Here is a 25,458-nt window from a genome sequence, read left to right as displayed (position 1 = left end):
GGGCATAGCGTCCGTGTTATTTAACCCTCTTTATGTGTCCTCCTCAATGTATTTTTTCATTTGTCCTCTTCACTCCTACCAGCTGTTCAGTCCAGTAGTTGTGTAAAGCGACGCCAAAATCGATTCGAAATCCATCGCGCACTCTCTGGTATCTCCTTCATTCCGCTATACTCATCAGTTGTCGACACACCGCGGCGCGAGTAGTGTTAGCTCACTAACTTCGCACATTTAACCCATTAAAGAATGGAATAAATTATTGTTTCATTGTTTTTCAGCGTATTTGACAACGAAAACAAAGGATTATGAAAAATTAAGAATAACTTAGGTAAGATTTTTTCACTTTATAATTCCTTTTTTTTCCATCTCATTCAATATACATTTTTTTTTTTAGGTTGTAAGAAAAAATTTTTATCTTGATTTTTTAAATTTAAATTAACAAAATAATTATATCTTAATGAGTAATGTAATAAAGTTATATTTATTTATTAAATTGAAGTTTTGTCACATGTGAGTAAGGATAAAATGTGACTACAACCTGATGCTTCGAAGCCGGCGTGAACATCATGATGCACACACCCTGATATTTGTTCCAATCATCATCTGCTTATGTTATTCGTGATATAATAGTACTAATAATAATAATAAAACATAGTGGCAAATGTCAATGATAGTAATGCACAGATAGTGATATTAACAGGTGCTTTTAAAACATCTCATCACTTTATCGCAAGTGTCGATTGGGTAGTCTCGAGAGTATTACGAAGAAAATATTGATTTTCTTGGCTCACGGCAATTTTCACAGTTATCTACGCTTTCTCTAGCTGTATTTAGCTGTATAATAGTAATTATTATAGTTAATGTTTCATGAAAAAACTATTATGTTTTATTTTTAGCTTTAGCTAGTTTCCTATAGAAAATACAATAATTGTCCTAAAAAAAATAGGTTAAAAACAGCATATATATATATACTAGTGGAAGTAAAAAAATAAATTAAATGCAAGTAAATGCTGAGGACTTTACTTTAAGTGTAATAGTGATATCATTACCAGTGTTTTATGCTACTAATTTTTATGGGCACTACAAACTTCCAGAAAAGCATTCATGGGTCGTAAAGGAGGGTGGAAAGGAGGCAGCAGCCTTTTATTACTGACTGTCGTCCTCATTCACAAGCAGGTGGTCCAGGGTGACGGTGAGGTTGGTGAGTGCATTACTATTCCATCAATAAAAATTTATTATGTACCTTTTTTTATTTATTTATTTAATAAACTATTAATAACGATTTATTTATTCAGGTTTCTTATGTTATTTTTTTTTTTGTTTTCATTTTATTATTTATGTTATTTACCTATTTTTTTATTTTATTGAGCTTCATCCCTATTTGCTGTTCCTTACGGGCATGATATGCATACGAAATCATCTCAAAACTTCGCTTACGTCAACGCTGAAATTCTAGAGGATGAGAGAGGGCTTGATATCCACCACCCGTGTGACGTTATCGAGCTAGCTTCCCACGCATACTTGATTTGTTATCGAATATATATATATATATATATATATATGTATATATTTTATACAGAAATGAGAAGTATTTGTTAGTAGATATGAGATTGAACTGAGTGAAGACAGGAATACGCTTCACTGCAGGGATTTAATTGTCTCTCATTAATGAGGACTTAGTATTTGCAATTATATTATAATTATTTCAACCATAGTTCACATAAAAAATAATAAATTGGATTAGTGTTATCAAGATTTGAAAATATTATTTTATTCATATTCAGAAGAGTACTTTCACTGGCTGACTATATATCTGACTTTTACTACTTAAAAATGAGAAATTAACTTTGAAGGTAATTTAAAAAATTTCTAACAGGAAAATCCTTCTGGGAATTAATACCGTTTTTATGTTGCAGGAAAACAGAATAGATATTTATTATTGAATATCTTTTTTTAAAGAAAAAAAAATTTATGCGAATTTTAATTTTATATTTGAAATTAATTTAATATATTTTTGAAGAAAATTTGAATCTTTTTCAACTAAATTAAAAAAAAATTTCGTTTATATATATATATATTTATTACGTTTTTGAACGTTTTTTTTATTTTATAGCTGAAGCAGAAGTTATTTTCTAATTAATGATATGATATCATTATAACAGCCTATGATAATTGTTTATGATAATTTTATCCTGAATTGTGTGACTTTCATTGCTATTTTAATGTTCATTTAATTTTTGTGAACTTTGGATGTTTAATCAATGAGTCAGTAGGGATATTTTTTCATGTGCACGCAATTTTTTCAAATGCACGCAAGTCAATAAATAACAACATGCAAGAAAAAGGAAAGTGAACAGTAAGAAAATATATCCATTGGATAAAGTAATGTGACAAATGACAATTGAAGGAAAATAATCATAATAAATGAATGCATATAAATTTATTGATAGTTTTTAAAAGTTCTATTATTTACTGAATGACGTAGAGCGTTTTTATTGAATGTAGATCAAGCAACGATCAATGGAATAAAAATAAATTATCGAATCTTTCAAGCTCAATATTAGTTTATATGCTGTAAAACTTATACCAACTTTTACACATACCTAATAGCATCTAAAGGTCAACGATATGTTTGCTCTAAGTCAAATACTCATTACACTCATCTATCGCTCCAACAGTTTCTTTTCCCTTCTCCTGCTTCTTTGCACTTCCCTTCTCCAACATGTCCCGTCTGCAGTTTACCATAAGCTCATTTGCACAACCACATGACAGTAAAATCTCCCAGCTTGCATAACATCTTCATTCTCCGCCTATTTTTCCTCAGATTTTTCGCTTTTATCCCTCTCTAACCTACATACTCGCAACAAACAAAACATCGTTTTCGACTCACCCACCTCAAATCGCAACTGATATCTATGCTCTCGTCGCTTCTCGCTCACTCGATCTTTGCCGATGTAATTTTATTATCTACTCTCTCACTTGTGTATGTAACTTACACGAAATTATTCCTCACTGACCTTCACTTTGCACTCACAACTTTTTACTTTGACGTACTCTTCTTCCCCGTATCCCATATTTGACTTTGTTGCAATCGAGAGAGAGTCGCGATAGACATTTCGTCCGATGGTGTGACACAGTCCATCACTTTAGTGTTGTCAGTCTTTGCAGTATAACTGTGCATCATAGGGAGATAGGTCGTGCGTTGAGAGACTAGTCTCTACCCTCCTTCCTCCTCGAAAGGAGTAAATATCACACAAACATCGACGTACTAATCTAAATATTCACCTTCATTACTAAAGTAAATACAAATATTAATTAAAGCTTGAAGACATTCGGTGAATATTCAATCTCTAAAGAACTTTTTTTATTGTAGTTTATAATATTCCATAAATTGAGTTGTATTGATCAAATTAAGAAAACAATAAAAAATTCTCTTAATTGAATTATTCAGAGACATTAATTTATTCTCTTGTAGTTTGGGAATAACTTTATTATTTCTATATTGGCTTGAAACATAGTAATTAACTATTAAATGTTTCTTATCATAACATTATATTTAAATAAATGATAAGAATTTTTATTGTATGATATGTCTATCAACTTAGAGGATTTTAAACGTTGTATTCAACGATAAAAAGGAATAAGATTATTACTACAGATAATATTCATTAAAAATAATAATTTTTCATTTTTACATGCTATTTTAAAAGTACTTAAAACATCAAGAAATTTTATTTTGTATTTCTATTCATTTTAAATTCAATTTTTGTTGCAGGATGCTTATTCGATCGAAGTGTTTGCTCATCACCTAAAGAAACCTGTTTTGATGGTAAAATCAAACTCTTATGAATTATTCATGATTTACTTCCGTGATATATATTTCATAGATTATTCCACATTTCAAGAAATATTTATCATGGTGTTTATAAGGTAATAAATTATAGTTAAAAATAATGTATGTGACTGTTTAATTATAGATGCAGCATTTGGAAAATGTATACATTCACTTGATGCTAATGATGATGATGTCTATCAATATGATTTGGAACCAGGAGAGTTGGAATTATTGCGTACGCAGATGGAGAAATTGGTGGCTGAAAAATATGAATGGGCTCACCCATATACTCAATGTATCATGCAAAATATCTTGTACAGCATTAGATACCGGATAAAACATAATTCTAAAGTATGTCGTACTTTAGAAAATGTTGATTCTGAATCATCCGATGAATTGATTGATGAAAAAAATTCTGAAGAATCGTCAGATGATCAGGTACACAATTTTATTTGCGCAATTGGTTTTAAAAATATTACTAGAGTAGATTAATTTCATTATAAAAATATTTTTGAAAATCAGTTAAAAGTTTATTTTTTTTTCAAATTTAAACTGAATTTTGAATATCAAAAATACAAAAGAAAATGAAATTTTTATCTTAGAATATTTAAAATGAAAATAATATTTCGATATTTACAGGGTTTATTACCTTTAGCCGTAGTAAATTTTATGCCTACTCGCGGTCACGGTTACGGAGATTTTGCAAATGAAATGTACTATCCTCCATCATCATTCAAAGACCATTCTTTATCTGATATTGAAGACTACACTTACAATCCTTACATAATAGTAGAACAAAAACCTGAACGCCACCCTACGCTACGTTTTGATAATAATAACAAAAAAATCAATATTAATAACAATAACAATGATAATGACGAAGAACAAGAAACATTGATTTTTGCGCCTGAAGAAATAAGTAAGCATGATGATGAGCTTTTTGACATATCGAGAAAGCTTCAAAAACAACAGAGACAAATGGAAGCAGAAAAGAAGACAGTATTTCGATCTCGACGACAGCCGAGAGAAAAAAATTCCAGAAGCTTAGGAACAAAATTAAATGACTACTTAGAGTTTTTAAAAGAATCTGAAGATATCACTGATGAAGCTGATTATAAAAAAGACGAAAATTTGAGAGCTGACATCAATAACTATCAGTCAAGAAAAGTAGATAATAATTTCGAGAATCTTGATAAATCCTCGTTGGATACTTTAGCGGAGATGGAATTTTTAAAAGATGATGAAGAGTGGGATGGACTTGAAGATGACGGAAATAATGATGATAGTAATGAGAAAGAACAAGAAGAGCAGAAGCTAGAGAAATCTATGGAAAATGCAGGTGAAATTCTGGCTTCATTAAAGAGTAATTTAATGCCAAGGAAAATGAGAAATGAGATTTTTACTGAGGGAGGTATCATCGAGCCTTCTAACTTGGATAATATTTATGAAGAAGGTATTGAAGTACTAAGAATAAATATTATTGTTCAAAGTTTTACTAACCCATTAGATTATCGTTAAGGGTTGTAATAAACCTTTTGAGCTTATTTTTAGAGTTTTTTGAAATATTTTGTTCTAGTATAATTTTTGTAATATTACATTATTAATTTTGAAAGTAATTAAAGTTAGTAACTATTAAAAATAGAGAATTAAAAAATTTATTAATAATTTGATCATTTTAATTATTGAATTTAGTACAATATTTTTATTTAAAGAACATATTATTCATCATTGTAAAAAATAACGCTATTAATATTTTTTTTTAATATTAGCTTTTTCATGGAACAGAGACTTATCAGGATTTAAAAGACCTGAAAGATTAGACGTCAAAAAACCAGGGCCACCGTTCTCAACTAATAATTACGCTTTCAGGGTTCAGAATTCAATATGTAAGTAAAATAATACAACATCTATTGTAAAATATTTTTATTAATAAAATTTTTTAATGGATTTAAAGCTGATGAAGATAATGGAGATCAACTAAATAACAAGGTAAATTGAATTTAAATTTATTTCAAAAGTTATTTAATAAAAAAACTTACTAAATATAATTTAAACATTAACTTTTAAGCATTAGTTTTTAACAGTTAAATAGTATATAGTATGCTTTTTCAGGAAGAAATACGAGCTCCTTATGTGAAAAAAGAATTAATAGCTGGCAAAGACATAACTCAACTTTCTTTGGATAAAAGTCCTTCACAGAATTATAAAAATGTCGATTTAGATCACGTTTATATTCAATTCAAAGAAGAGTTTCATAAGTGGTCTGATGGAAAAGCCGTTGTTGAAAAGGTATAAAGAAAATAAAGTTAACTTTTTGTCATTAAATCATATTTACACTAGCACTCTTGAAGAAAAACATCTTTATCATTAATTCCAATTCGATTTCATTTTTGTTTTTTTTTCTTTAAGTAGAACAAATACATTAAAGTAAGCGATATTTTCTAATAGGTAGAAGAACTTCTTGGATTAGCTCCTGGAGATTTTTCAAATATAAGAGTTGGAAGAGCAGAAGTAACTTTCAAGGTGCATAAAAATTCTCGAGATATGACTGCTGAAGACGTTGTAACACAACTCGGTAAGTTTTAGTTATTTAATAAATAGATTGAAATTAAATTCAATGTTCAGTTTTAGTTATTAAATTGTTGAATTTTAGTCAATAACTTTTCTTATTGTGTTTGAAATATTTTAGATAATATCAGGGGTAAACTACAAGAAACTATGCATGTCAATATAATACAAGCAGGCATTGGAGACAAGGTATATTGAAACGTAGAAATATTCTTTTTCATTAAATTCTGTAAGAAGGAAAATTTAATACTCACAAACACATTCATTTCAAAGTTAACCAAAATAAAATATAATTTATATTATTATTTATTTTTAAACATAAAAGTCGTTTGATTTAATAACTAGAATAATTAATTGTACATTTGAAAAAGTCATTAAAATATTCTTCATGAAAAAATTCCTACGAAATATTTTTAGCATATTTCTTTATGGAATAAAATTCCAACAATTTTAATAATCCATCCTTATTTATATACTCTAGATAAAACTCCCACCAGTATTGAAAGTTGTGAATGACGAGTATTCAATGAGTTCAACAGTTTTTGGAGCAGTAGTTGCAGCAGGAGTGACTGCAGCCGCTGCAACAGCTGTAATGACATTAGTGATAGCTCGTAAATATGCCAAATCACGAGCTAAACTTGCTGGACTTGCAACCCCCGATCCTGAAGCTTCTAAGGATTATCAAGAACTTTGTCGAGCCAGAATGCACGCAAAACAACAATGTGAAAAGCCTGAAGTAGCACGAGTTATCAGTCTTTCGAAGGAAAGTGAATCAAATAGATCAAGTACTTCATCATGGGGTGGAGAAGAAGCTGCTTCACTATCTAATATGGATATTGCAACTGGGCACATGGTTTTGGTATAACGTTTTTTACATAATATTTATCATGTCATAATAAATTTAACTTTTTTATTTTGCTTCAATCTTTAATTAATATTTTATAAATATTAATTAATTTCAATTTAAGATCATTTTTTGGATAATTTATAAAAAAAGAAATACTTGTAAAGCTAAACAATAATTGAATGCATTCAAATTTCTTTTTAATTAAATATTTTAAGATGACTTGCATAACTTAATAAAAATACTTTTTACAGTCTTACATGGAAGATCATTTGAAGAATAAAGACAGATTAGACCAAGAATGGGCAGCAATATGTGCTTACGAAGCAGATCCATGCGCAACAACAGCAGCACTACAAAAAAATAATGCGGAACGTAATCGCTCTGGTTCTATTCTTCCTTATGACCACTCAAGAGTAGTTCTAAATGACTTGAGAAACATCAATAATGTGGATTATATCAATGCTTCAACAATTGTAAGTAAAACTTATAAATTAAGTTTTTCATCAATGTTCGATTGTTGAGCCTTAAACAGTCATGGCTAATGTAATAAATATTTAAAATTATCATTCTGATAATTCTAAAAATCTGTGTTTTATAGCTTTCTTCTTTAAAATTTAATAAAATTGTTATATATAACAACACGACGAATAGTTCGATTTCATAAGATACACATGACTGTTTAAATGTAAATTACATTTTCATGAATTTAATGTTACAATGGATTTCAAAATATATTTTAGTTAGTTTAATATTTTTAACAACGTATGGAAAATATTTTTCTATTTATTTATGCGTTGCTTTTGCTATTGATTAAAGCTATCTGCAAGCTTCATTAAAATTTATTAATAAAAATCGCTTTAAGATAAATATTATTTTATATTAATTCGACTAAAAAATACGAACGATTATTGATTATTGTCCCTGGATGCCGCAATGAATTTTTCAGATACCGGTAAGTCGATTGTCAAGTGTCAAATAAATTTACCTAAAAATAATTAACCGCTACGGCAAACATGACTAATCGAGTATACTAACTTTTATTATTATGATCTAATTAAAAACATATCGGACACTAATTATTGATCCTAGAATTAGTTGAGTCGATTAATTATTCGTATTTTTAATTTTTCGAACTAAATTAAAACAATATGTTTGTTAACATCTTTAGATACAAATTAATTTTAAAATATTTCTTTAATCTTTCGATTTTAATCATTAGTTTGATTATTTTAAAATATCACAGTTTATTGTTTTAAACAATTCAAGATATCAATATCAATGTTATTCTTAATCATTTTCTTCTATTATTATTACAGTACCTCTTTTGTGATATATTGCTTTAATTGTTAATTCACCAACAAATAAATCACACAATGCTTAGCAAATCATTAGATAATGAATAATCGATTGAAAATGATTTGTAAATTAGTTAAATATTTATGAATTATTTTTTAGACGGATCATGATCCAAGAAACCCAGCATACATAGCAACGCAAGGTCCACTACCACAAACTGCAGCTGACTTTTGGCAGCTTGTCTGGGAGCAAGGAAGTGTCGTTATTGTAATGTTAACTCGTTTAACGGAGGAAGGACGAGCTATGTGTCATAGATATTGGCCTGAAGAAGGTTCTGAATTATATCATATCTATGAAGTCCACCTGGTTTCTGAGCACATCTGGTGTGATGATTATTTAGTACGTTCATTCTACTTGAAGAACTCGACCACTGGCGAAACTCGCACTGTTACTCAATTTCACTTCCTTTCGTGGCCTGAAAATAGAATACCCCAATCTACTAAAGCACTTCTAGAGTTCCGTCGAAAAGTTAATAAATCTTACCGAGGAAGATCTTGCCCAATTGTTGTTCATTGCAGGTAAATATTTTTATTATTTATTAAATTTATTAATCATTCAAAGAATAGATTTTCATTAATGAATACCAAAAGAATTGCTCTTTTAAAAGTTAATAACGTTGTGTCTTTAGAAAGCTTTATTTCTTTGAAACTCCTATAAAAATTTAAAAGTGACTTTGTTGATCAATTTAATTGAGTATTTATGTTAAATACCTCGTATGATTGACAAAAAAAGGATTTTAATTTTATCGCTATTATTTAATTTATTAAACCTCTTAGATATTCCTTTGTGCTTGCAGAATTTTTAGTCTTTCATAACAACTTTTAACCTATTAACTTCGATTATAGTTATAATATTAAAAATTTCTCGTTAAAAAGATTATGGGCGATATTAAAAATCTTTGCTTCATAAGATAAGGCTATTTTTCCAACGAATACATTGAATATTTTTACGGTAAAAAATTTTATATTCGTGTAAATTTAGCTTACAATATTTAATAATCAAAGGTCAAAAGTTAGCAAATAAATATATATATATATTAGAGTCCATAAAAATTGGAGTACAACAGTAATAAATTTTACAATGGATCATATTTTCCTTTTCAATATAATTATTTCAGTTACAATATTTTAAATTCGTATTTCTCGAAATAGCTCATTGAAATATAAAAGAAATTTTCAATCATAATAAAAAAGACATTTCTTGTGGGTAGAACTTCAAAAGGTTGAGTTCAAACAAGAATACAACCTCGGATCTTTGCTTCATCAATATCCTGGTAAAGAATATTAAAAAAATATCGCACAATCGAATAACTAAAATAGATGCATTCCATTAAAAATAGAATTATAATTTTATTTTTCTTCTTATAAATAAAAAACAGCTGTGTAAAGTTTACTTTACATATAGATAATAACAGTAAAAAATTAATATATAACAATGTGCGTGTTTTTGTTAACAGCTGATTCAATAAATAGACATATCTAAATAAAAATTTCCCATAAAAACATTTATTTATTCAAGCTAAAAATATTTTCAAAGTTCAACCTATTTTTCCATTATTAATTTCATCGTAGGAGTTATCAATTATAATAAATAATAAGTATTAATAAGAACTTTCACTGAAATTATTGGAACTAAAAAAAGTAATTTAGAAACTAAAAAACTTTATTTCTAAATAATATTATATATTTTGAATTCTAAGTTAATGAATTGTTAAATATTTACGAATGTTTTAACAAAACATAAATAATGTGTTAATTACATAGATGAAAATAAATCAATTAAATAATTTTTCAGTGATGGCGCAGGTAGAACTGGAACATATTGTCTCATCGATATGGTGTTGAATCGAATGGCTAAAGGAGCCAAGGAAATAGATATTGCCGCAGCATTGGAGCATATCAGAGATCAGAGACCTGGTATGGTAGCAACGAAACAACAGTTTGAATTCGTCCTTGTAGCTGTCACTGAAGAAGTTCATGCTATTTTAAAAGCTTTACCAGTTCCTCCACCTGAGAAAACGTCAACAACAACTGTATCAACGACAACTGCAAGTACTGTAACCACCTCAGGAGCAGGACAATGAGAAAACAAAACAACAAAATAATGTTACAAAATTGACGATAAATGATGATATTTAATTGATGAAAATACGGAAGGATATTTACATCAGAATTGACTCGTAATTTCTACAAGTGTTGACAGATGACATAACTGATGATCAAAGTAGCTAAGAAATGTTAACTAAATCATTGTATTTATTTTATCAAGGAGAAATATTTTTTTTTATCTCATAAAAAAGTCAATTCTATCAAGTATTAAATCAGAATCGTGTGTCGATACTGAAAGTTATGTTTTATATAGACAAAAGTCCATGTTTGTAATCTTTATACACGGCCTATTGAAAGAAATCTTTTTTGACATTCCTAAAAATTTTCTGACAATTTTTCAATGTCTGGATTAAAATCGAAGCGATTTTTAACTAAAAAATGACACTTCTAATATAAAATTCTTCAACAACGATAGCTTTAAATTTGGCGTAAATTCCCAGTAACAGCTAGAAAACGATACGGAAATAAATGAATAAAGTTTCTTCGCAAAAAAAATATTAAACAGTCAGAATTTATAAATGTCTCCATTATCTTGTACGACTTGCATTATGTAACTCATTGATCTTTTTTTCGTGCTCTTCCTTTTCATAATGATATGTCAATATATAAAAAATAATTAAATTCTTACCTTGGGCATGGAGTTTTCACAGAAATGACAACAAAAAAAAGCTTTTTGCTTACCTGATAAAAAAAAAATTCTATGAAACCAGCCTCTCATGGAATTATTTTTTCCTTAAAATAAAATATGACGATAATTACTACAACTCCCTGTCCTTTTTACAATACATTTGTTGTATGATTTGAAGAAACTTTCAACATCATAAGTTTGCGAAGCTATTCAGACATATAAATATATCAATAAAATATACCTCAAATAAAGTTTGCTTGCTAATGTGTTTGCCAAAAAATCATAAAATTAAAAAAAAAAAGATAAAATAAGAAACCATGTGTTAAATTATTTAATATATGCATTCTTTGGCATCAACTAAAATTACCTATAGATTCTATATTTTTATGTAAGACGAGTAACGATGTACCTATATATCAAGAAATTCTTATGTAAGCATATTAATACCTTATTTATTTATAATTTATAGTTACTAAAAATGTATGACTATCAATAATCATTATTATTATAACTAATATTATTGCTGACTATTATGTTCATTATTATGATTATTATTGTTATTATTATCATTATTATAAAATGATGAAATTACGTATACATATAAGTCTATACCATGTTAATGGAGTATATATATATATTAATATATATGTTGTGAAAAAATATAAATCATTCTATGTTCGAGCTGCAGGTAGTTGTAAAATTTCCGGTATCCCCATTTATTGTATTTCATTTCAACTTTTAATTTGATTATTTAAATAAATTGAAAATGAAAATACTTTTTTATTATTTTAAATAATTTTTTAGTTTAATGTTCAAGTACAATTTCATTTTTAAATATAAATGAAAACCGCGACAAATAAAATATAATTTAAGAAAATCTTCAGGGAATATTGTTTTTATTAAATAATTTATATACAATGGAGCCAAATGAAGGGTTAAAATGAAATAAAGACATCAAGTGAAAAACTGCAAAAAAATGGAAGATCATTTAAAAAAAAATATACTTATGTAAACAGCAACCAATAATTTATTAGTAGAAAGTAACTTAAGAAAGTTAACAAAAAAGTTTATCACTTGATCAGTAATAATATCATTTAAATCATAATTTCATTATCAGAAAGAAAAATTTTTAAAATATCTTACATAATGTGAATACGTTTATGCACGTATTTATAAATTAATAATGACAATAATTATATGCATCTGCATCTTTTGTTTAATAGTTGCCAGTAATTCTGTTCTATTTGTATATTTATCGCTAGTTTTTATTTCATTATTTTCATTCATGTCAATATTCTTAACTTAGTATTTAATGTTTAGATCCAACATTAACAGATAACACTATATACAATAACCACACTCGGTTGTCTTTATTGTCGGGACATTTTTTAATTATTTATTAATATCCACACCATTTTTTGTAATATCAATTGTTTGATGATTATTAGTCAAAGTCCCTTAATAAATTTTTGAAAAAAGTCATAAATGCTGTGCTCTAATATTAACTAGAATAATGATTATGAAGTCAAGTAAATCTCTAAATTCACAGACAAAAGACACAGCATAAATATGGTAAAATATAGTATAATATATTTATATGGCTAAAATATACGGTAAAAGTTCAAAGAAAAATTCATCAAACGATTGAATTATCACTTTGAAACTCAAAATATAATGAACACGATCAATAACATAATACTTCTAATATTGCACCATTTGTGTGAACAAACTCTCATATTATGTTCTCAATCCATTATTCACAAACTAAAATAAATTCACATATTCATTAATTATTTAATTAAATAGCTTACTTGGTGTGGATTTCAAATGAACACGTCTAATAAAATTGACTTAACGTGTATTTAACTTTAATATCATTAAAAATTGAATTTTTTTTATTAACCCATTGCTGATGGCACTCGTGATCCTACCGTAAAATCCTTGTATTGGGAAAACACACAAATCTATAATAATAACATTTTATTAATATAACAGAATAATAGACAAATATATTTTTAAATGGAGAAATTTTATCATTAACTTTTTTCTTACCTTATCTTTTAATCTTTGGCATAGTTGTAAAGCGATAGTGAGAAATATGAGGGCATCGTTTAGCCATGGTACACTACATTCTGCTTGATGAGACTCATATTTAACACTTCCATGTGTACTTTCTAATTGATATACAGCCAAAACGAGTTTATAGCTTTGAATATAAAAGCTAATTACTAAATTTTCTGGTAAATTTGGATTAAGTGATTTCTAAAAAAAAACATCTTCATTAAATATTTATTCATCTGTTCAAGAATAGTTGGAATGGTGTATTTTAATTGATAAAAAATAGTTGATAGAATTAAACTAAAAATCGTTAATGATTTCAAAATTTGAATAAATCTTACCATATTACGACTTTTAATTAAATCATCTATGGTTTTTTTCTTAGGCACAATAAGACTAGTTCGACTTCTCTGAAGGCACCCGAGAATATTGCCAAGAACATGCATTACTTCATCTGAAGTTTTAAATAAGTAATGACGATCAACATTATCAATGTGAGCTATAGCTTGTTGAAGATGATTCGCGGCATCTTGAATTTGTTGTAATTTCCATGGATGGTCATTTTGAATGCTTGTTTTTATCAAAACATTTTGCTGGCGCTGAACTTTAAATGTTACTTCCTGAAAAAATAATTGTTAATGAAATTAATAAATGTAAAAAAATTATACATTTACAGTATTAGTAGCATTAATCTTTTAACTTACAGCATTTGTAATGCTATCCCCCGTAAGAACAACAACAGATTTTACTTGATCATGTGGCGATGCAAACACAAATCTATCAACTTTAAATTGCTGATCATTACCAAAAAGTGCCATAGGGAACCTTTGTGCACATTCCTGTATATTTAAAAATTTACTATTAGTGAAAACACTATTATGAGTATTACTTCATAAAACATACTTCAAAAAAGCATTTTATAAATTAAATTACCAGTAAAATAGCTCGGAGTTGGAGCAAACATGGATGAACCTCGTCATGGAGTACCCATTCAAATTCCATTTGCTAAAAATTTCATAGAATAAAATAAAATATGTATAAACTATAACAAAAGCATTTTGTGACATCAAAAAATACTCATGTCTAAACTGATTTAATCACCCATTCACAATTGAAACAAAAAAATAATAAATCTTAACTGCTATTGATAGATTCATCTGATCAGACATTTGAGAGAACTTGGTGAGAGAAAATTGAACGAATTCATAAAATTTAACCAAAAAGTAGAATAATCCTTAGATTAGAATATAAAATATTGAGGAGCAAAAATTAAAAATAATACTAAACATAACCTCGCTAAACGACTCAGAAATTTTGATACAAATACAATTTTAGATCAAGTTATGTTCAATTATTTGCCTTGAGGAATCTGATAATATTTATCTTTAGTCTCAGAACGTGATCACGACAAGGTCATTTTGATTAGATAAACGTTAGGTAAAGGTGAAATGCTTACAAGATTACGAGCTTCTTCCTTTTCGATGTCCGCCATGTTTACTGAACACAAATTGTTGTATGTAAGAGTCAAGTGAATAAATTTGCTTTTCAAAAATAATCAATTTATTGAATATTTTGATAATTATTCCAAACAATAATCAATAATATTAATTTTCCAACACTTTTAAATAATATATTAATGAACATGGAAACAGTACCGAAAGATTTACGGAGTTTAAGGGCTTGTTTAGTTTGTTCTCTTGTCAAAGTAAATACCTAACCTTAAAACTTTTTAATTAATAAATAAATAATATTGTTAATAATCCATTAAATTTATTTTAGACGATTGATCAATTTGAATATGACGGATGTGACAATTGCGATGAGTTTTTACGGATGAAAAACAATAAAGATAACGTTTTCGATTGTACTAGTGCTAATTTCGATGGGTAAAGTATTAAAATTATCATACAAAAGGTTAAGCAATACTGAACAGCGTTGATAAAATTTTATTAATGATTAAATTGTTTTAGAATGATTGCTGCTATGAGCCCTGAGGACAGTTGGGTTTGTAAATGGCAGAGAATAAGTAATTGTTTACTCATAAATTTATTACTATGCCTATGTATTTTTTATGTATTCATTTTATTCAATGTTTTCAGATCGATTCACTAAAGGGGTTTATGCAATTTCGGTGTCAGGAAGATTGCCAGCAGGAGTGATTCGTGAAATGAAAAGTCGAGGAATTGTATACAGAGCTCGAGATACAAGTCAACGATAATTTTTTTAATCAAGATTTCATCAACTATATATATTAACAATACTTTATTAGATACATAAAACAAGTATTAACAATTTCAAGATTCTCAAAGTGACATTTAATGATTATTACTATATCATTTACATCTAATAAATAAATAAATAAAACATTGTGCGTAGAGAACATGTCAAAATAATGATAACATAAAAACGAATCAAGTCTGGAGGGAATCAAGTGCTTATTAACTATTAAAAAAGACTAGATTCATACAATCTCTTTTTATCAGATCTGACTACTTGCTGCAGTTACTGCAGTATGTCCATGAGAAGAAACATGACGTAGTGCTGGCAAATTATTATTAATACAGTTTAGCCATAAATTTGCACAAGTAACATGATAACTGTTATCGTTATGAACAACTTTGCCACTAGTTATGACAGTCAAACACAGAGCACAAGCTGAACTATCTCCTTGATGTTGTGGCCAAGTTGGTAATTCTGTAACGATCTGTAAACAAAATTTATTTTAATAACAATTTTTTGATCATTTTTTTCTTTTCAAGTAAAATAATTAAAATCACCGGAATGTTAACGTAGAAAGGTTCCATTTCCGCCCAAATTTTATCAATATCCATCAATAAATCATCGAAACCCATAATATTTATATCCATCTCTTTGTGAGAAAAATTAACTCGTCTACAAACAGCTGCCACCTCTGCTAAATCTTGAAAATAAATTTTTTTTAAACTTATTCTGAACATTATTTGTATTGTGTATTAATTTTGATAACTTACTACAAAGGAAATTATAACCTTGAGCTGAATTTAATACTTCATGAAGAACAACTTCTGATGTAATAGATGTAAAAATGCTGGCTGATACTTGAAGAAGTTGTACACAGGTTTCCATATATTGTTTCCATTCCCAATAAATTGACTGAAAATGATATAGAAACGAAAAAAAATTATTTGGGTCAAAAATGATACTTATCGTTAGAAAGTACTTATAAGTATTGATTATTACTTGGTTCATAGTTTCTACATCCTTATCTTCATCTCCGACTGATGGAAGAAAACACTTGAGATCTAAACTAGGTACTGAATTGGACCGAGTCATAATTGTGTTATTTCCTAACTCAAGACTATTTTCCGAAATAGTATCTTCTTTTGCGATAACTTTTTCTGCAAAAAAAATAATCAGATGAATTTTGTAAATGATATATTATTTAAATAATTAATATATCAATACTTACCTGGGTCTATTGTCATTTCATATTTTTCCTCAAGGAAGTTAATTGATTTTTCGGGACTAGCAGTTATTTCCAATTGTGCAAAAGCCTCAATAGTTTCTTGAGCAAAAGATATTTGTGATTTATCATTGCTATTGCTTGGTAAAAATTGTTCAAAGTCAGAGAATAAATCTAATGAAGTATCAACACTGGATTGGACTGTATTGAATGTTGGTTCAATATGTTCTGCTGATACAAAATCTCCAAAATCATCAACAGCTGTTGAATTTGAATCTACTACAGAAGTAGTAGAAGTTTCTATTGTAGACTCATCAATTAAATTTCTCAATGCACTGTATTTGTCTTCGACTTGCTGAAGACTCATGAGATCTTGTGCTGAAGCTTCAGATGATCTAGGCGGTGGTACTTTTGGTAAAGGTAAAGGCTCTGGAATTTTATCAGAAAATTCTCTCGAATCTGTAGACACTTGCTGAACTGTTTCACCATTTCGAATAATTGTGTCTTTCAGAATGACAGTTTTTGACTGATTTTTGATCGTACACTTTGGAAATGCTGCTGGAGTACGATCTGGAGATTTTTCCCTGACCAATCCCGAAGAATTAAGTGAGTTTATTCGAACTGGACTGTTTTCTTGATTACTTAATTTTCCGTTAGGTTTTTTCTTATCAACAAATTTTCCTCCGCTTAAATTATGGTTAGCCAGTCTACTACCTATTGCCGAACCTTGTTTCGAGTCCCACATTGGAATACTTGGAGTTGGAGCAATCGGAGCACTTTGAAAGTCGGAGAAATCATCAAAATCTGAGGTGGATGAAATTTGTGTATTGTTTCCATGATTCAAACCACTCAGCTTTTCATCTAAAAGTCTTTTTGTTGATCCAGATGAAATTTTGTTGTCTATTTTTGGTTCATTAATGCAAGATGTATTGATAATAGACGACGAAAGAGCAGGTGATGAAAAAGAGTCATGATTTTTAATACTAGATTTGTATTGATTTTCATTTGGGAAGGAATCTCGAATGATTGTAGCTTCTGATTTAGGTATATTAGAATACAAAATATTTAGATTCAATCGCGGGATTGGTGGTCCAGGTAACATATGAAGTACATCAAGATTTGTAAATGCATAAGAAGTTTGAGCGATGGCGATTAAAGCTAAAACGATGTATAATTCTTGTTCTGTTAGCTGTCCAGCATATTTTTGATTAGCTAAACTCCAGATATATCCAAGAACTTCCGTAGGTAATTGACTGGTTAATAAGAGAGGAAATACTTTGTTTGTGTCTACTAAAAGCTCACCATGTACTGCTCCAAGAGTAGGTCGATCTTCTTTAACAAATTCCCAAATTCGTTTATACACGGGAGGTAGAGCATTTGAAGTAGGCCAAAGCCAGCCAGGTAGTTGACTGTGTTTTTTATCCATTCCAGTCCGAGATTTATTCATTTTTAGTTAAACCACTTCTTTTACATTCATTAGAGTAAATTAACACCTTATTTAACAGTTTAAAATTTATAGAAATAAAAACGTATGTTGCTTCTCATGATGTATTTATTTTTTAAAGAAATTTGACACTTTTAAAGTTTGTGTTTGAAGTTTCGTCTTTATTTCTTTACTAGAGTTATGTTTTTTGAACAAAAAAAACAACTGCCATGGAAAGTTGATTGGAAAACAATAGAATTATTTTAAAAATTGATAATAGGTGTCACTTTCTCCAATTATCGACTGATGATGTTATGTCATCATATGCGCAATGTTGCGTACAGTACCGGACATAAATGTTGTTCAATTTTTTGAAGGTTATGCATGCAATTTCCCTATACTGTCTTATAGAAAATAACACAGCATTTATGTCCGGTACTGTACAATCAGTCAGAGAAGAGACACCAGTATAGAAGTTCATTCCTAATCAATTTCGTCACTAAGTGGCGCTGAATCATCGACTCAAAAATGCGGGAAATATTAGAAAGGTTTAAATTGAAAGGTATCAATTATTTACACACTGTAAATGTGAGTGTTTTATTTTAAAACATTAAAAGTGTTTTAAAATCGAGACAATGTTAATCAAATGGGTGACATCATATTAAAACACTTTTAATGTTTTAAAATAAAACACTCACATTTACAGTGCAAGGTATCAGGTATTTTAGCTTGAAGTGTTGACTGAAAAATACAATTTTGACTTAAGCTAAACAAATTGGTTAATCATTTATTTAAACTTTGGTTTATTGATTACACATTCTCTAATTTTATCTTAATTAATTTCTCGGGTGACCATTTATAATAAGTATATTTTTTTTCTTTTGTTTTGCATATTAAATATAAAATTAATTTATTTTAAATATTTAACCTTATAATTAATTAACTTGAGTAGAGAGCAGCAGTGTGATATCATAAGACATTACACTACCTCAAGGTTTCAAATTTTGACCACCAGGGTAGCGTTATGGTTCCAGTTCCGATCCCAATACTGGACAACTTTATTGCAAGTGGCGCCAAAATCGTTGTTCTTTACCGCCTTTACACAGCATCTATGCCTTATACTGGCTTGCAGTTATATGTAATTTCGTCAGTAGTTTGTTTTCTTTATCATAAAAAATGGTTTTACTTGCGGGATAAGTGAACTCAAGGTTACACAAACATATATTTAGTGAATAATTATAAACTTAAATAATAATTGTGATGCTGAAATATTGGTTGTTGCAATAATTATTCTCTGATTCTCGAGAAGACTCTTAGGACGCTTAGGATACTTTTTACCGGGAAAATCTCTGTTGTAAGCAACTATAACTTATTTACTTTCTGTTATATACTATAAAAGGTATTTTTGATTTTATTTTTACTTTCAAGTAAAATTTGGGATGAATGATTAATTAGGCTTATTGAATGAGTATAATTTACTAAAAGCCAATATAAAATTAGCAATAGTTTGGCTAAGCCAATGATTGTTTTGTCTCGACGGTTGATTCAAAATTTTTTTGGGTAAATACACATTGATAAATGATAAATAAATAAAAAGAAACAAGAGATTAAAATTTAATTTTTGACTGTTTCAAAAATTATTAAATCAAAAATAAATTCATTTTTTATTTTTTAATTACATTGATCTTGATTATTCATTATCAACTTATAATCTGATTATTAAAGATATCATAAGTAATTCTTCTATTTTGTTTTAGAGTGATAAAAAACATTGCCAAGATGAGTGATAAAAAGACAATCGAAGGTATTTACCAAAAGAAGTCACAGTTGGAGCACATTCTGCTCCGACCAGATACTTACATTGGTTCTGTTGAACCTGTAACGGAGCAAATGTGGATTTACGATAAGGAAAAGGAGATGATGATTCAAAAGGAAATAAAATATGTACCTGGTCTCTACAAAATCTTTGATGAAATTCTAGTTAATGCTGCTGACAATAAACAAAGAGATCCCAAAATGGACATGATTAAGATAGATATTGATTCTGAAAATAATACAATATCAGTTTGGAATAATGGTAAAGGTATTCCAGTTGTTATTCACAAGGAAGAAAATATGTATGTTCCTACAATGATCTTTGGTCATCTTTTAACTTCATCCAACTACGACGATGATGAAGAAAAAGTCACTGGTGGAAGAAATGGTTATGGAGCTAAACTTTGTAATATCTTCAGTCATAGATTTACTGTTGAAACAGCTTCGAAAGAATACAAACGTTGTTTAAAACAAACTTGGGGCAATAATATGGGAAAAGCAAGTGAACCAAGAATTAAAGATTTTAATGGTGAAGATTTTACTAAAGTAACATTTTCTCCAGATTTGTCAAAATTCAAAATGGAAAAACTAGATGATGATATCGTTGCTCTTATGTCTCGTCGTGCTTATGATGTAGCAGCATCAGCACGAGGAGTAAAAGTTTTTCTAAATGGTAGCAGAGTTCCTGTTAAAACTTTCAAAGACTATGTTGATCTATATATCAGAGGAAAAGAAGATGACGCTGGAAATCCACTAAAAGTAGCTTATGAAAGTTGTGGACCACGTTGGGAAATTGCTGTAACTCTTTCAGATAAAGGATTCCAACAAATGTCATTTGTGAATAGTATTGCTACCACTAAAGGAGGCCGTCATGTAGATCATGTTACAGATTTACTCGTAAAAAATCTTACTGAGTTATTAAAAAAGAAAAATAAAGGTGGTGTTACCATCAAACCATTCCAAATCAAAAATCACATGTGGGTTTTTATTAATTGTTTAATCAACAATCCTACATTTGATTCTCAAACTAAAGAGCACATGACTCTCCAACAAAAATCTTTTGGTTCTAAATGTACAATAAGTGAAAAATTTATTAGTACAGTTACTAAAATTGGTATTGTCGAGTCTGTGTTAACTTGGGCCAAGTTCAAAGCTGATACTCAACTCCAAAAACTTGGACCAAAATCGAAACAACGTAAATTACAAGGAATCCCCAAGCTAGAAGATGCTAATGATGCTGGTACTGGTAAATCAATGGACTGTACGTTAATTTTAACCGAAGGAGATTCTGCCAAAACTATGGTAGTTTCAGGATTGGGAATAATTGGTAGAGATAAATATGGAGTCTTTCCTTTAAGAGGTAAACTTTTAAATGTTCGTGAAGCAACTCATAAACAAATTTTAGAAAATGCTGAGATCAACAATATTATTAAAATACTTGGTCTTCAATATAAGAAAAAATATGAAACTCGAGAAGATATGAAAACATTAAGATATGGTAAAGTAATGATAATGACTGATCAAGATCAAGACGGTTCACATATCAAAGGATTATTAATTAATTTTATTCACCATAACTGGCCATCTTTATTACGTATGGGCTTTGTTGAAGAATTTATCACACCTATTGTGAAAGTAAAAAAAGGTTCCCAATCAATTTCATTCTTTTCTTTACCAGAATTTGAAGAATGGAAAAGAGACACAGAAAATTCACATCTATGGAAACCAAAGTACTACAAAGGTTTGGGTACTTCGACATCAGCCGAATGTAAAGAATATTTTCAAAATATGGCAAGACATAGAATTAAATTTCGTTATGATGGAGATCAAGATGATGAAAATATTATTATGGCATTCAGTAAAAAATGTGCAGATCAACGTAAAGAATGGCTAACTAATTACATGGAAGAAACAAAACGACGTAAAGAAGTTGGACTTGGAGAAAAATTTTTATATCAAAAAGACACTCGTGCAGTATCATATTCAGATTTTATCAACAGTGAATTAGTTCTTTTCAGTAATTATGATAATGTCAGATCAATTCCCAGTATGATTGATGGTTTTAAGCCTGGTCAGAGAAAAGTAATCTATACTTGTTTAAAAAGAAATGACAAAAATGAAGTAAAAGTAGCTCAATTAGCAGGATCTGTTGGTGAAAAAACAGCTTATCATCATGGAGAAGTATCTTTAATGACCACAATTATAAATTTGGCGCAAAATTTCGTGGGATCTAATAACATTAATCTTTTACTGCCTATTGGTCAGTTTGGATCTCGATTAAGTGGAGGAAAAGATGCTGCAAGTCCTCGTTATATTTTCACTATGCTCAATCCCCTAACTAGGTTTATTTTTCACAAGCATGATGATGCTTTATTAAGACACGAATATGATGATAATAAGAAGATTGAACCTGTTTTTTACGTTCCTATTATACCAATGGTACTAGTAAATGGAGCTGATGGTATTGGAACTGGTTGGATGACAAAAATTCCTAATTATAATCCGCGAGATATCGTTGAAAATCTTTATAGAATGATGGATGGTGGAGAGCCAAAACCTATGAAGCCTTTCTACAAAAATTTCAAGGGAACGATCGATCCTTGTGGTGATTATCGTTATGTCATTTCAGGTGAAATATCAATCATTGGACCAGAAAAAATAGAAATTACTGAATTGCCAATAGGAACTTGGACCCAAACTTATAAAGAAACTGTCCTAGAACCTATGCTCCATGGAAGTGATAAAACACCCGCAGTGATTACAGATTACAAAGAATATCATACTGATACAGAAGTTCGTTTTATTGTTAGTATTAATCGAGATAAATTACAAGAATTAGAACGTGATGGCCTTCATAAGGCTTTTAAACTGCAAACCACCATGTCCACAACATCAATGTGTGCTTTTGATGATAATCAATGTTTGAGAAAATATGATACTGTCATGCAAATTTTCCGAGAATTTTACAAAGTCAGACTTTCAACTTATGCCAAGAGAAGAGATTATCTATTAGGAATGCTTGAAGCAGAAGCTTCCAAATTATCTAATCAGGCAAGATTTATCTGCGAAAAATGTGATGGTGATCTTGTAGTTGAAAATAAAAAGAAGAAGGAAATGATTAGTGAATTAGTCAGGCGTAAATATGATTCTGATCCTGTCGTCAATTGGAAACTTACACAAAATCGAGAAGAAGTTTTGGTAAGTTTTTTTCTATTTTCATTTAACATAATTAATTTTAGAACAATGATTAATGTATAATATATTTTGCTAATCAAGGAAGAACAAGTAAGTTTAAAATGAAAAAATGTAATTATCCAGTTTACTTATTTATGTAAATTTGTTTGTAGGAGGAAATAGCTGAGGAGAATGCGAATGAAGATTCAGCATCAGTAGCTGCTATTGAAAAAGAAAATTACGATTATTTGTTGGGAATGACTATGTGGTCATTAACAAAAGAAAAGAAAGATGAATTATTGAAGCAAAGAGATGATAAATTGACTGAACTTAGAATATTGAAAGAAAAAACTCCAATGAATTTATGGAGAGAAGATTTAGATGCCTTAATGGCAGAAATGGAAAAACAAGAAGCTAAAGAAGCTAAGGAAGAAGGCAAAAATGCAAAGACTTCTAAAAAACCACCAGCAAAATTATATAAAGCTGAAGAAGTCCGTAAAATTGAGCCTATAATAGATAGTGATTTGAAAAAACGTATTGAAAAAGCAGATATTGTTTCAAAAGATAAAAAAGAAGGTATTAAAAAAGCACCAAGAGCCAAAAAAGATTCTAAATCAGATAAGGAAGAAAAAGATGAGTTTGATGCATTAGTAGAATCAAATGCTAAACCATTAGATGAACGTCTTGGTAATTCTCCGGAGAGAATAGATAAAAAAGGAAAGAAAGGCAGTGGAAAACAAACAACTTTACCGTTTAAACCAATAAAAAAAGAGAAAAAGAAAAGAAGTAAAGGTGGTAGTGATTCTGAAGATGAAGTGCCAGATATTGATTTTGATAGTTTATCACCAGTTCCTCCTCCAGCGCGTGCACGTAGAGCTGCTGCAGCTAAAAAGAAATACAATTTGGATAGCGATGCATCAGGAGATGATAATATCGTACCCTCTTCAGATGATGAGAAAAAGAGAAAATCGTCAGATAAAAATACGTCACTTCAAAGTTCAGTTGATAGTGATTTTGATTGTATTATGCCCGAAAAGAAAGCAAATAAAGCTGGATCACATCCAGCATTAAACAGTGATGATTCTGATGATGAAGATTTTAAAATGGATAAAAAACCAGCACCTCGACCTACTTCTGAACAACTTTTCGATTCTCTTATAGCAAGTTCACCTAGTAAATCTGAAAAAGCCGGTTGTATTTCCTTATCATCTTCTGATATTTCTCCAATTAAATCTGACTCTCCAGCAAAAAAATCACGAGCTCCAGGAAAGAAAAAGACCGAAAACGGAGGCGCTAAAGCAACTAAAAGGCGTGCAAAGAAATCACAATCATCGGGTTCAGACTCTGATGATATTTTTTCAAAGAAAACAGTCACGGTAAGTAATTTTATAACTGATATTATATTATTAAAAAATCATATGAGTGAATAATTAAAAATATTTTCATTTCTTTAGAGTAAGAAAAAAGCTAAAAAATCGAATACATCGACAACTGAAGAAAGTCTAGTTGAAGATACGCCACCTCCAAGAAAAACTGGTGGACGAGCAAGACAACCAATTTCTTACGCTGATTCTGATGAAGATTCAAATTAAATATTAAAACAAGTATACAATATATTCAATCACAAAACGTAAGATAGTTAATAATATAATTAATTATATTTCTCCTTCCTCAGTATCATTGAGATTATTATAAAACAGTTAAAAAGTTTATACGTAGAGTTGAAAAATTTTGTAACAGAAAACGTTTTATAATAAGTTAAATCAACCATGACTGGAGGAAGTATTTCTCATATGTACAGAATATTTTTAGATCATTTGTTAGACACAATTAGTTTAATTGAATTGATAAATTTTGCTCTTATATAATTATAATAAATGATACATTTGCATATGTAAGCTACTGCACACCACCAACACAAATTTTTATTTTCTTATGATATTCAACTCATACTGATTTTCGATCAATTGAAATAAGACGATAAAATAACAATAATCAATCAATTTTTTAATACTATTGAAAAAAGAAAGATAGGAATTATTTTTTCATGACTTTAAAAAAGAATTAATAAGAAATTATTTTTACTTACCTCAAGATTCATTCCAATATTCTTCATTATTATGATACTTCATTTTGTTCATTTACAAAAATAATCATTCATTAGGACCTAACTTTTTAATTAATGATAACTCTATATCAATTTAACT

At 28.9% G+C, this 25,458-nt stretch overlaps 5 protein-coding genes across 8 annotated transcripts; 3 read left to right on the top strand and 2 right to left on the bottom strand.

The window, feature by feature from the left end:
* The first annotated feature begins 178 nt into the window (after positions 1-178).
* IA-2 (tyrosine phosphatase IA-2) lies at positions 179-12,168 on the top strand. 2 transcript variants are annotated; one of them, XM_035092485.1, is made up of 15 exons: positions 179-325; positions 1,092-1,198; positions 3,773-3,826; positions 3,975-4,270; positions 4,472-5,285; positions 5,602-5,718; positions 5,787-5,821; positions 5,945-6,121; positions 6,281-6,407; positions 6,522-6,589; positions 6,882-7,259; positions 7,499-7,720; positions 8,194-8,199; positions 8,703-9,121; positions 10,398-12,168. In XM_035092485.1, the coding sequence occupies exons 2-15, from the start codon at positions 1,102-1,104 to the stop codon at positions 10,684-10,686; spliced, it is 3,099 nt and encodes a 1,032-aa protein (XP_034948376.1). In that variant the 5' UTR covers positions 179-325; positions 1,092-1,101; the 3' UTR covers positions 10,687-12,168. The 2 variants fall into 2 exon arrangements, with proteins under 2 accessions (XP_034948376.1, XP_034948377.1); XM_035092486.1 differs by lacking the exon at positions 8,194-8,199 and having other exon boundaries at positions 10,398-12,165.
* A 180-nt stretch (positions 12,169-12,348) lies between these two features.
* rogdi (rogdi atypical leucine zipper) lies at positions 12,349-14,973 on the bottom strand. 2 transcript variants are annotated; one of them, XM_035092488.1, is made up of 6 exons: positions 14,854-14,973; positions 14,331-14,402; positions 14,102-14,236; positions 13,739-14,017; positions 13,392-13,601; positions 12,349-13,303 (listed from the first exon to the last, which is right to left on the bottom strand). In XM_035092488.1, exons 1-6 carry the CDS (start codon positions 14,887-14,889, stop codon positions 13,238-13,240), a joined length of 798 nt encoding a protein of 265 aa, XP_034948379.1. In that variant the 5' UTR covers positions 14,890-14,973; the 3' UTR covers positions 12,349-13,237. The 2 variants fall into 2 exon arrangements, with proteins under 2 accessions (XP_034948379.1, XP_034948380.1); XM_035092489.1 differs by lacking the exon at positions 14,854-14,973 and adding an exon at positions 14,537-14,794.
* Positions 14,960-16,351, top strand: spt4 (Transcription elongation factor subunit spt4). The gene is made up of 4 exons (XM_035092490.1): positions 14,960-15,102; positions 15,177-15,283; positions 15,368-15,423; positions 15,497-16,351. Exons 1-4 carry the CDS (start codon positions 15,034-15,036, stop codon positions 15,613-15,615), a joined length of 351 nt encoding a protein of 116 aa, XP_034948381.1. The 5' UTR covers positions 14,960-15,033; the 3' UTR covers positions 15,616-16,351.
* LOC118072536 (synergin gamma-like) lies at positions 15,848-18,467 on the bottom strand. Its single transcript, XM_035092487.1, has 5 exons — positions 16,846-18,467; positions 16,617-16,774; positions 16,388-16,529; positions 16,175-16,317; positions 15,848-16,101 (listed from the first exon to the last, which is right to left on the bottom strand). The coding sequence occupies exons 1-5, from the start codon at positions 18,284-18,286 to the stop codon at positions 15,877-15,879; spliced, it is 2,109 nt and encodes a 702-aa protein (XP_034948378.1). The 5' UTR covers positions 18,287-18,467; the 3' UTR covers positions 15,848-15,876.
* Positions 18,468-19,339: 872 nt separating this feature from the next.
* Positions 19,340-25,340, top strand: Top2 (topoisomerase 2). 2 transcript variants are annotated; one of them, XM_035092570.1, is made up of 4 exons: positions 19,340-19,616; positions 20,020-23,275; positions 23,425-24,627; positions 24,706-25,340. In XM_035092570.1, exons 2-4 carry the CDS (start codon positions 20,042-20,044, stop codon positions 24,841-24,843), a joined length of 4,575 nt encoding a protein of 1,524 aa, XP_034948461.1. In that variant the 5' UTR covers positions 19,340-19,616; positions 20,020-20,041; the 3' UTR covers positions 24,844-25,340. The 2 variants fall into 2 exon arrangements, with proteins under 2 accessions (XP_034948461.1, XP_034948462.1); XM_035092571.1 differs by having other exon boundaries at positions 19,340-19,661.
* The last annotated feature ends 118 nt before the right edge of the window (positions 25,341-25,458 follow it).

This window comes from Chelonus insularis, unplaced genomic scaffold (assembly GCF_013357705.1).
Source record: "Chelonus insularis isolate UGA/USDA-ARS -01 unplaced genomic scaffold, ASM1335770v1 contig_94_pilon, whole genome shotgun sequence".
Lineage (NCBI taxonomy): Eukaryota > Metazoa > Arthropoda > Insecta > Hymenoptera > Braconidae > Chelonus > Chelonus insularis.
Note: the sequence above shows the minus strand (reverse complement) of the source record. Positions and strands in the feature narration are given on the sequence as shown.

Bases quoted from the DNA above. Each gene is read 5' to 3' on its own strand.
- IA-2 (XM_035092485.1), top strand. From the start codon at position 1,102: ATGGGTCGTAAAGGAGGGTGGAAAGGAGGCAGCAGCCTTTTATTACTG. The intron at 5,822-5,944 runs GTAAATTGAATT...ATGCTTTTTCAG, and splicing joins GAGATCAACTAAATAACAAG to GAAGAAATACGAGCTCCTTA. The intron at 7,260-7,498 runs GTATAACGTTTT...TACTTTTTACAG, and splicing joins CAACTGGGCACATGGTTTTG to TCTTACATGGAAGATCATTT.
- rogdi (XM_035092488.1), bottom strand. From the start codon at position 14,889: ATGGCGGACATCGAAAAGGAAGAAGCTCGTAATCTT. The intron at 14,018-14,101 runs GTAAGTTAAAAG...TTATTTTTTCAG, and splicing joins GGGATAGCATTACAAATGCT to GAAGTAACATTTAAAGTTCA. The intron at 13,304-13,391 runs GTAAGAAAAAAG...TTATTATTATAG, and splicing joins GCCAAAGATTAAAAGATAAG to ATTTGTGTGTTTTCCCAATA.
- spt4 (XM_035092490.1), top strand. From the start codon at position 15,034: ATGAACATGGAAACAGTACCGAAAGATTTACGGAGTTTAAGGGCTTGT. The intron at 15,103-15,176 runs GTAAATACCTAA...AATTTATTTTAG, and splicing joins TAGTTTGTTCTCTTGTCAAA to ACGATTGATCAATTTGAATA. The intron at 15,424-15,496 runs GTAATTGTTTAC...CAATGTTTTCAG, and splicing joins TTGTAAATGGCAGAGAATAA to ATCGATTCACTAAAGGGGTT.
- LOC118072536 (XM_035092487.1), bottom strand. From the start codon at position 18,286: ATGAATAAATCTCGGACTGGAATGGATAAAAAACACAGTCAACTACCT. The intron at 16,775-16,845 runs GTAAGTATTGAT...TTTTTTTTGCAG, and splicing joins TGAAATGACAATAGACCCAG to AAAAAGTTATCGCAAAAGAA. The intron at 16,530-16,616 runs GTAATAATCAAT...TATCATTTTCAG, and splicing joins ATGTAGAAACTATGAACCAA to TCAATTTATTGGGAATGGAA.
- Top2 (XM_035092570.1), top strand. From the start codon at position 20,042: ATGAGTGATAAAAAGACAATCGAAGGTATTTACCAAAAGAAGTCACAG. The intron at 23,276-23,424 runs GTAAGTTTTTTT...ATTTGTTTGTAG, and splicing joins AAAATCGAGAAGAAGTTTTG to GAGGAAATAGCTGAGGAGAA. The intron at 24,628-24,705 runs GTAAGTAATTTT...TCATTTCTTTAG, and splicing joins TTTCAAAGAAAACAGTCACG to AGTAAGAAAAAAGCTAAAAA.